Raw genomic sequence first — 10,474 nt, 5'->3', positions numbered from 1 at the left:
TAAATTGACATTAGATATCTCATAATTTATGATTTAAATACAAATATCGGGCTGAATAGTTTTCGTATAAATTCACTGGGATAAATGAATTAATAAAAATATTAAAGTATTATACTGGTACTAAATTTTTTTGCGTCAAAATGATTTCAAATGATTCTCTTTTCCCATTGGGCCATCAAAGACCAATACCAACACGCAGCTTAGCAACGGTTTTTGAGAACCATTCATCTGTGTGGTGTCGACCCAAATTATAAAATTGCTTCATTTTGAGAAAACATTTACATTTATTTTGTATTTATACGGGCTGTGCAACTCAAAGGTTAACTTATATCAATGCAAAAACGGCCATTGCCGTTAAAAGAACGTAAGTACTCGTGGTTGTTAGAACAATGTTTGACGCCCGCTTGATGTTCGCTTGTTTTGCCTCCATTTTTGGACGTTAGAAGTGTTATGTTTGAATCGTTGTTTACCTTTATTTAAACTTGATACAATTTATTAACAAATAAAGCATATCAGCAGAGTGAGTAAGTTTCGAGCATTCAATTGTACACGTGATTATTTGAAAATTATTTCAGTTCATAACGTAATGGCGCCACCAAGGTTGGCGACGAAGCCAATCGGCGCCAATGAGAACTTGAACGGTATTTTGACCCATGGCATAACGACGAGAAGCAAACAGTTGGCTTCTCTGAAGACACACAAGGACAGTTTAAAACTTCCAAACAAGAGGAAAGCTGACAGCCCTCTGAAAGATGCGACGGCGAAAAGGGCGGCATTTGGAGACATCACCAACGCTTACAATAAATCATGCACTGACAAAGCCCTGCCCGCCAAGAAAGTGACAGTGGAGAGTAAAATCCTCCCTATAGTTAAGGTAAATAACCTTAAAAAATTGAGGGTAACCTAATATTACCAAGCATGCTGAATTAAGACATAATTTTACAAGTTTTATTAACCTCTACAAAATAGGGGTTTTTGGCTACAGTGTTCAGTAATACTTTTATCATTTTTTGTAGACTGTCAAACCACAAACTACATTGTTGAATGGCAAACCTTCCAAAGCTAAGCAGCTTCAAAGAGTTGCCTCAAATGCATTGGAGTCTGTACAGAAGCATTTCGCCAAGGATCCTCCCAAACCGGTAGCCACCAGAGCTCAGAACGGCATTCTGAAGAACATTGAGAGGAAGGACAAAGTTGGCAAGGAGAATCAGAACCAGAGCCAGAGCTCTGTCAAATCTGGCAGGAGTTCTGGGGAGCCCTCGCTTTATGTGACCGCATTGGAGAACATGTGAGTCTCACCCTTTGTTCATATATATATATGTAGGGAAGCCATTATTAAATTAGCAACACAAGAACCAAAACTTCCTGATGGCCCTAATAATCATTTGTCTCTGATTGTAGACAAAAGCTGAAAGGCATCATTTGGCTGATAAAGATTAAAAAAATAGTAACAGGTTTCCAGTACATTATCTAAAAAAGAAGTTTCTAGCCTTTATTTTGATTTATTGATAAAATCAATTTTTTTTTGGTTGTTAAAAAAAAAATTGTTTTTGTTGTCAATTAAAAATAAACTATCTGTTTTCTTGTAGAGTTCTTCAATAGACACTTATAATTGAAAATAATTAATTAGTTCCTTATCTATACTATTATATTTGCATGACTTCACTTGGTAAGAATTTTTAAAAATTATGCATCCTCTATTTCATTTCTATGAATGTTCATATTGGTAAACTTTTAATTGATGTAAAATATTTGCAGTAGGTATGAAGTTATAATTCCCATTTTCATCCTCAGTAATTCTTGAAGGCTAAGTCTGATACAGAGAGAGCCACACTTAGTGTTTTAATGATTTTCTCGTCATTTTTACACTATTATTTTTTGTCTTGAAGTAAATAGGTAAGTCAGTCAACTCATGGTAACTAATATCTTATAAAATACTAGCGACCCGCCCCGGATTCGCACGGATGCACAGCCAATACTAAATATATCTCTATTAGAACTAACTAAAGGACCGCCCGCAAAGCAGCTAACTAAGTCTTGCTCCCGGCAAAAGTGTCACTTCTGCCTGCAGTCCCGGGCCGTGCAGCAGAAATCGTAATATTTTAATTTCACCACAACTTCAAAACCAAACGTCCAATTTTAATCATTCAAAGACCAAATATTATCTACATAAACTGTACTTATTGATGAAATTATTTATTTTGATAAGGATAAATAGCATGAGTAAAAAAACCGCGTTTAAATGTAGACCAAAAAAAATTCAAGATTTTTAAATAAAAATGTGGTTGTTGTGCCTCACTCGACATAGATAGGTATAGTGTGTCGCGGACTTTTTTGTAGATATTTATAAAATCTACAGTTAATGAAAACATTTTATGGTTCTATCTTTTGTAGTTTAGGCAGCGTACGCAAAATAAGTAACTTTTTGGTTGTTTTTTTCTAAAATAAAATATAGTCTATGTTAATCGTGGATAATGTAGCTTTCGAATGGTGAAAGAATTTTTAAAATCGGTCCAATAGTTTTTGATCCTATTCATTACAACCAAACAAACAAAGTTTTCCTCTTTATAATATTAGTGTAGATATAAGATTATGAAATAATAATTCATACATTGATAGTCAAAATCTCTGTTACATTACAGTCAAAATCTCTGTTACATTACAGTCATTAATATGTCCATCATGCTCTTTTCATTCTTCTTTTAAAACATGCAATGAAAAAGATGTGACTTTTATACAGAGACCAAATTGACCCAGTTTTTTGCTGTAAAATGTTGACCTTGGTACTGAGACTAAATTGATAATTCGTTAGGTGACCCAATTTTGGTCATTATTTATGCTTGTGCCTATATTATCAGGGCCAATGTAAGTTTCATCTCATGATATCTCTGCACTTCCTGATTGACCAAATTAAGATTATGCAGATATTTTAGAAACCTTAGCTTAACCCTGTCATAAGATATCTGACCATAGACAATGACGTGTTTTCTCCAAGCGCGGTCCTAAAACTTTATGAAAAGCCCATGTAATAAAAATCAAAATGTCTGTCTGTCTGGTTGTTCACTCAAAGCAAACGTAAAAAGTACCTAGGTTGGCACATTGGATGCGCGACTTATCAAACAAAAGCTTTGCGCTGTATTCGCTCGCTACGCACATATTGATATAACGATGCAAATTTTTCTTTAACGCGCGGCTGATAAATCTTGACTTATTGTCAAGATTACCTACATTGCGATGATAAATCTTGACTTATTGTCAAGATTTATCATCGCAATGTAGGTATAAAATAAAAGCTGTAATGGTTGCGGTTGGAGTTTAAGCGAAAAAATTATCGGTATTATAGGTATCTATCAGATCAGGGGTTTATAAGCTCGTGTCCACCCTACTTTGTCTCGAATGAAGTTAGGGATATAGCCCACAGACCGAAGAGGCGCGGCGCAGGCGTATTTCCTTAATTCTTGCACAGCTCTAAAAGTTCACCGTTCAACAGATTTTTTAAAATAAAATGATAGGACCCAATATTGTCTTCTTCTATTTAAATAAATTAATTGTATGTGTGTGAGTACATGATAAATGAAGAAAGCATAAACGGTCGCGGCTCGACTCTCAGCCTCTCCTACTCTCAGCCTACACGTGTGTCCCGCCTCGACTTACCAGTGTGCGACCTCCCTTGGCCTTATCCAAACTGGATTAGGTTTTCCTGTAGTGATGCGTAACGTACACGGCGAGGTCGTGGTCAGGTCAAGGCGGACTCCGGGACCCTTCTGAGGGAGACGATTTAAGCTGTAATAAAGCCAATAGGTTGAAAATGATCTGCTAAAGATATCTAACTCGGTGCTGGCCTAGTCAATTGGATTTGGAGTTAAGTTATTAGCTCGCGGGCCCGTCAGCCACAATAGAAAGCCATAAAATCCACATCTACACTAATTAAAAACCTTCGGGATATTATATGGGCTACTTTTCTACAAGAAATTTCCCACGGGAGCGAAGAAGTCCCGTGTAAAAACTAATGAAACATATTTACACAAAATTTTCATTAGCCGCGAACTTAGCTTACCTAGCGAACACTTAAAATTTTTACAAAATTGTGTATTATACTATATCTCAAAAATTTGCTAACAGATTTTGATGCCCTACGAACTTTGAATCCTACGCACATTTTAAATTTCACCAAAATTAGACAAACTGTTCGAATATTATCTATACTAATATTATAAAGCTGAAGAGTTTGTTTGTTTGAACGCGCTAATCTCAGCAACTACTGGTTCGAATTGAAATTTTTTTTTTCAAATTGAATAGACCATTTATCGAGGAAGGCTTTAGGCTATTTAACATCACGCTGCAACTGTAAGAGCGAAGAAATAATGGAATATGTGAAGAAAACGGGGAAAATTATTCGTCCTTGAGGGCTTCAATGATGCCTTAAATAACTATTCCACGCGCACGAAGTCGTGGGCACAGCTAGTCGAGTTATAAACATACATACATACAAAAAAATTCTTTTCGCCCCAAGTTGATTGGTAGACCTCACACATTTAGCTCGCTAGGTCGACAAAAAATTTAACAATCTGTTTCGACACCACATAGTACTGCAGTTTTAATTGCCCCATATCATTATCCATACCTGAAACATCCCCTACAGAATCAGCTGCCTCATACCCTTACCCCTTTCAGAAGCCCATCGGAACTGACGAAAGAAGAGAAGACAATCAGCGAGAAGCTGGACCAGGTTAACTTGGACGACACCGTCAGATCTCTGGACAGCGAGACCGAGACCCCGCACAAGCCCCCGTCGGGCGTCCCGGACTTCGACTTGGAGAACTGGAACGATCCATTCCAAGTTTCCCATTATGCCATGGACATTTTTAACTACTTGAAGGGTAGAGAGGTGAGGTGTTTCTGGTCTATTGACATTTACTTATTTATACTTTATTTAGTGTGTAGCTAAGGTTGTTTTAAAGTTTTCATGTAGGAAAAGCCGTGGGGTTCCCGGCACCAATAGAATGGGCTAGCAACCTGTCACTCTTTGAATCACAATTCTATCATTAAGGAACATGGCCTATTGGTATTTACAAGACTGTTGACTCTGTCTACCCCGCAAGGGATATAGACGTTTTTATATGTTTGTATGCAGGAAAAGAAAAGTATAACTCACAAAATATATATAAATATAAGAATGTCAATGCGTAGCAGAAAACAATGTATTTGTCAATATCTGCATGGTGTAGAGGATTTTTTTTTGTAATGTTTACGAGAGTGAAACCCGCGTCATAATCTTGTTACCATTTAATTCTAAACAAAAGTTATTTCCTTCAAAATACTAATTCGAGTTGCTGGCACATACATTATAACTGTGTAGTACCTGCGCGTGCCTGTCTCGCTTTTTACTCAAATTTTAGCATTCTTAGCTACATGTAACACTGTTATTTCAGCGGCTATTCCCAATAGACGACTACCTCCAAAGGATGGAAGGTATCACGTCTTGGATGCGCGCCCTGCTTGTAGACTGGATGGTGGAGGTGCAAGAGAGCTTCGAGCTGAACCACGAGACGTTGTATCTGGCCGTGAAGCTGGTCGACCTGTTCCTGACCCGCTCCTCGAAGACACAGCCCAGACATGAGCATTTGACGAAGGAGGAGTTGCAGCTGCTGGGCGCTTCGGCGTTGTTCATCGCGTCTAAGTTTGATGTGAGTTTATTTAGAAATTTAACGGTTTTAGATTAATTTCCATTGTAAGAAAATGCGAGGTTGGTTTTAGGTGAAAGAAAGGAAAGAAGACACAGACAACGGTTACAGAAATATGCTTTAAAAACTTTTTGCTTTACGTATTTTATCATTTCCGATGGATGGGAGAGTTATATAAATGTAGAAATTTATGGTTGAACAATAAGATGCTTTTTCTAAAGCAGAAGGAGGACAGTATATGATTAATTTTTTTAAGTCAATAGAACTTTATTGACTATGTTATTAATCATGCTTAAGTGAAGTATGGTCCCGGCACTCCTTCCCATGGATGTCGTAAAACGCGACTAATGGATAGGCTTATAAACTTCGATGGGTTGGCAACCTGTCACTATTTGAATCTAAATTCTATTATTAAGTCAAACAGCCGAAAATGGCCGAATAATCTTTTCAAGATTGTTGGCTCTGTCTACCCCGCAAGTGATATAGACGTGACTATCTGTATGTTTAATATGCATGCTCAAATGTTAAAGCAATACTTTTAAAACTAAAACGAATTTACAATGATTAATGTGTGTGTGTTATTAGTGCTGATAATGACATTATCAATTTTTTTTTAATCATCTCAAAATACACCTAGACGATCGTATCTTGATCAAATTAAGGACGTCCTGGTAAACGGTCAGGTCAAAAGTACCCGAAACCGCCGAGCTTGTATGAAGAAAGTTATGAATGTGGATGAAGCGAAGGAAGTACAGAGATCGTGGCAAGTGGAAAGAGGTAGTCTCTGCCTACCCCTCCGGGAAAGAGGCGTGATTTTATGTATGTATGTATGTATCATCTCAAAATTATAATCGTGTCTCAGGAGCGCATCCCGCCGCTAGTGGACGACTTTCTCTACATCTGCGACGGCGCGTACACCCTGAGCCAGCTGCTCAAGATGGAGATGAACATCCTGAAGGTCATCGACTTCGACCTCGGCATCCCGCTGTCGTACAGATTCCTCAGGCGATATGCCAGAGTGAGTATCTAAAGCATTCACTTAACAACTACGACTGTGCGTGCAAATGACAGGTTATGTTAATATGTAAACATATAAATAATACGATGTTGGACGTCCTGGTAAAGGGTCAGGTCAAAAGTACCCGAAACCGCCGAGCTTGTATGAAGAGAGTTATGAATGTGGATGAAGCGAAGGAAGTATGCAGAGATCGTGGCAAGTGGAAAGAGGTAGTCTCTGCCTACCCCTCCGGGAAAGAGGCGTGATTTTATGTATGTATGTATGTAAATAATATGTTAAACTAAATCTGTTTCAACATGAAAAAATAACAATAATGAAGTGTCCAAGGCCATCAGTGCCGTGTGAACACGTATCTTTTCCATGGATGTCGTAAAATGCGACTAAGAGAAAGGCTAATACACTTACGATTCCTCTTTTAGGCCATGGGCTAGCAACCTGTCACTATTTGAATCTCAGTTTCATAATTTAGCCATACAGCTGAATGTGGCATTTCAGTCTCATGACTATTGGCTCTGTCTACCCCGCAAGGGAAATAGACTTTCAACCAGTTGAGGTTCCAAGAGAATGATTAGAAATGGGACTCTAAAGCGCCAATAGCGTAAACATGCAACTGGGTCCTATCGACTACGAGTATCTCTATAATATGTACAACCAAATAATTAATGCCCAAATAAAAATTGAGCGACAAAAAATTACAAAAATAGCACAACACGCGTAGAAAATTTAAGGTGATTTTTATTCTATATTTCTCTGGTAATTTTTAATGTCTTGCGTTTCATTTACGTGTCATAATGAAACTAAATTAAAAAAAAAAATGTTTCCTCTACAGTGCGCACGCGTATCAATGCCGACGCTGACGCTGGCGCGGTTCGTGCTGGAGCAGTGCCTGCTGGAGTACAACCTGCTGGAGCACTCGGACAGCAAGATGGCCGCCGCCGCGCTCTACCTCGCGCTCCGGATGAAGTCCCTGGGCAGTTGGAGCGAGACTTTACAGTATTACACAGGTAGGTGTAAGAAATCGTTATAAGACTATACAGTATTTAAGTATACATATCTCTTCTGGGGTAGACAGAGCCAACAGCCTTGAAAAAACTGATTCATTTGTACGGCTAGAATTGAGATTCAAATAGTGACAGGTTGCTAGCCCGTCGCCTAAAAAAGAATCCCAAATTTGTATCCTCTTCTTTTTAAGCTGATAGAAACCCTAAGTCTCTATTTTCTTGTATTGAGAATCAATTGAAATTCCTTCTAGTCATTTGTTATTTAAAAAAGCATCAAATATAATTTTTAAATCACTATTAAGGTTTAATGTCTATAAATCCTACCCGGGGCGGGTCGCTAGTGTAAGATAATGTAATAACAATCTATCTTGCACAGGTTACACCACAAAGGACATCCTGCCGATTGCGATCGCTCAAAACGCAGCCCTGCACAAGAAACCCAAGTCCGCAATCAGCACAGTACGCAACAAGTACTCGCACAGTATTTTCTTCGAGGTAGCCAAAGTTCCACTCATCGAGGACTCCGTTCTCAGCAGCTGAGACGAGCCACGTGGCACTTTACATGTCGTCAGAACGCTATTGAGGTGGGTCCAAATTATTTAAATTGTATTCTATGCAATTTGTGCTGTAATTCGTAACATTATCTTTGCTGTAGTCTGATGACTGTAGCAATTGGACTAATTGTAAAGTTGACAGGAACTTTGTAGACAGTGGCTTGTCACATGCAGCAGTACATATTGATAATGAATGCAACCTATTTTTTTTACTTTATGTACAAAGACTAATTTATGGTTTGTCTTGTGTGGTTCCCAGAACTTTAGAAAAGGACAACATCATCTCTTTCTGGTGGATGTCTTAGATTATTTTGTAATAAACTAAACCAAGCTTTTTGGTCCTTCCCAAGGAGGACAACAGAGGAAAACGCTAATAGACTAAAATAAGACCGATAATATCCATGTGTAACCTCCGTTTTGCCTGTGACACTAGCCAGTTTGCTACTAAGCTGTTGTCAACTGAATTTCTGTGTATTAAACCCTGCAAACGCTCTTGTGTTTTACCGCTTAAGTCCCAGCATCAAAGCTAAAATAACAAAAGGAAATTAGTTATAATATAGCAGATTTAATGTAAGGTGCCACATTGGCTCTGAGCTATAATGTTAATGTTTGACATAAAAAAATAGAATAATTGGTGCGGATAAGCGTTATTTAGACGACGTCGCTGCCCGCAAGTGTAACAAACACTAGATAGTAATAAATCTAGATCAATTAAGGTATTTAGGTTAACTATTTACGTTGTAAAGCGGCGGTTGCATGGTAAAATGCAAATTGTTGAACTTTTGTAGTAGATGTATTGCGTTTTTTTAAGCAAAGTTTATTATACAACTCTTTGTCTGAAAATTAAGACTGATAAATTTTGCAATAGACTTAGGAGGACTTCTGCTGAAGTGCTTCATTGTTTGCCAATGACCAACCCGCCATAAGATTGGTGGAAATTGACATAACGAAGATTCTTTTGTGGTATCTCTAGTTTGAAAAAATATATATATATATACCAAAATCATCATGCTATCACTGCCTAACCATATCTGACAGACCAAAAACTTATACCTAATCTACATTCCAATATTTCCTTCCGCGTCGCTTTTTATCTTATTGTCTTCCTATAGGAAAATATAGGGCAAATCCGTATCACCTACGGAAAGCAATGTGTGTAGATTTAACGCGTTTGTTTGTAAGGGATCGTCTAATCTGGAATGACGCGTCCAATATCTATTATCAAAACTACGTTTTTTTACCTTAAAAAAACCCTTTCTTTGGAATGCCAGCAGTCCAAGCGAATAAGTAATGAAAAAAAGTTATAGAATAAATACAAACTCTTTCTCATGGATGTATAAGGCGACTAAGGGATAGGCTTATAATACTTGAGATTCCTCTTTTAGGCGATGGGCTAGCAACCTGTGACTGTTTAAATCTCAATTCTATCAAAAGCAGCTGAGCGTAGCCTTTTAGTCTTTTGATGACTGTTGTCTCTGTCTACCCCACAGGTGATATAGACGTGATTATATTGTTTTGTTAAAAAAATACGGTCATACTGAGAAGCTTGGTTTTAAAAGTTGGTTAAAGAAAGTTGTAAATTATAACATGTAATATGATAAATGTTATAAGAATTATATAATGTAACGTTTTATAATGTTCTATTTGAAACGAAAACAAAACGAATGTGGAATACTTGGAGGCGTCCTTTTGATTAGACTTTCTGTATTTGATCGCTTATTTATATTGAGAATAAGTCCAAAGTGACTTTATCACGGGGCCATGAATTATAACAAAAAATACGCTTCACGATTTTGGGTAACTGGTCAATGATTCAATATGAAATTGTCCTTTCTTTTCGAAATGTCTAATGAACGAGGATCGTTGACGTATGTATGTTTTTATATGCGTATATGTAGTATGTATTCAACTTGGCACGCTTTGCTAATACTCTTTTAATTTTAATTATTATTAATGGATTTTTGTAATGTTTTAATTAATTTACATAGTAATTATTGTGAGGTTCTCGCGCCATTGTCATGTTTTGTAATTTATCACATTTTAAAGAGTACAAAATATTGGAATGTTATAATAATGTTGTTCATTAATGGTAAGTTTTAGATTAATTTCACTTTTAATGCTGTTTTTTTTTTCTTGATATCATTTGTCGTAATTATACAAGGTTATTGTAAAACTGAAAGTGTAAATAAAAGTGATTTGGTTTGGTAATTTTTAGTT

General features: G+C 37.1%; 1 protein-coding gene across 1 annotated transcript; it reads left to right on the top strand.

Annotated features, from left to right (window-relative positions):
• The first annotated feature begins 208 nt into the window (after positions 1-208).
• LOC106132189 (G2/mitotic-specific cyclin-B3) lies at positions 209-10,373 on the top strand. The gene is made up of 8 exons (XM_013331544.2): positions 209-364; positions 576-874; positions 1,017-1,288; positions 4,675-4,888; positions 5,433-5,687; positions 6,547-6,702; positions 7,532-7,706; positions 8,080-10,373. The coding sequence occupies exons 1-8, from the start codon at positions 334-336 to the stop codon at positions 8,241-8,243; spliced, it is 1,566 nt and encodes a 521-aa protein (XP_013186998.1). The 5' UTR covers positions 209-333; the 3' UTR covers positions 8,244-10,373.
• The last annotated feature ends 101 nt before the right edge of the window (positions 10,374-10,474 follow it).

Source organism: Amyelois transitella, chromosome 2, assembly GCF_032362555.1.
Source record: "Amyelois transitella isolate CPQ chromosome 2, ilAmyTran1.1, whole genome shotgun sequence".
Lineage (NCBI taxonomy): Eukaryota > Metazoa > Arthropoda > Insecta > Lepidoptera > Pyralidae > Amyelois > Amyelois transitella.
The sequence above is the reverse complement of the archived record's forward strand: the minus strand, read 5'-3'. Positions and strand labels throughout refer to the sequence as shown.

Bases quoted from the DNA above. Each gene is read 5' to 3' on its own strand.
- LOC106132189 (XM_013331544.2), top strand. From the start codon at position 334: ATGCAAAAACGGCCATTGCCGTTAAAAGAAC. The intron at 1,289-4,674 runs GTGAGTCTCACC...TACCCCTTTCAG, and splicing joins GTGACCGCATTGGAGAACAT to AAGCCCATCGGAACTGACGA. The intron at 5,688-6,546 runs GTGAGTTTATTT...ATCGTGTCTCAG, and splicing joins TCATCGCGTCTAAGTTTGAT to GAGCGCATCCCGCCGCTAGT.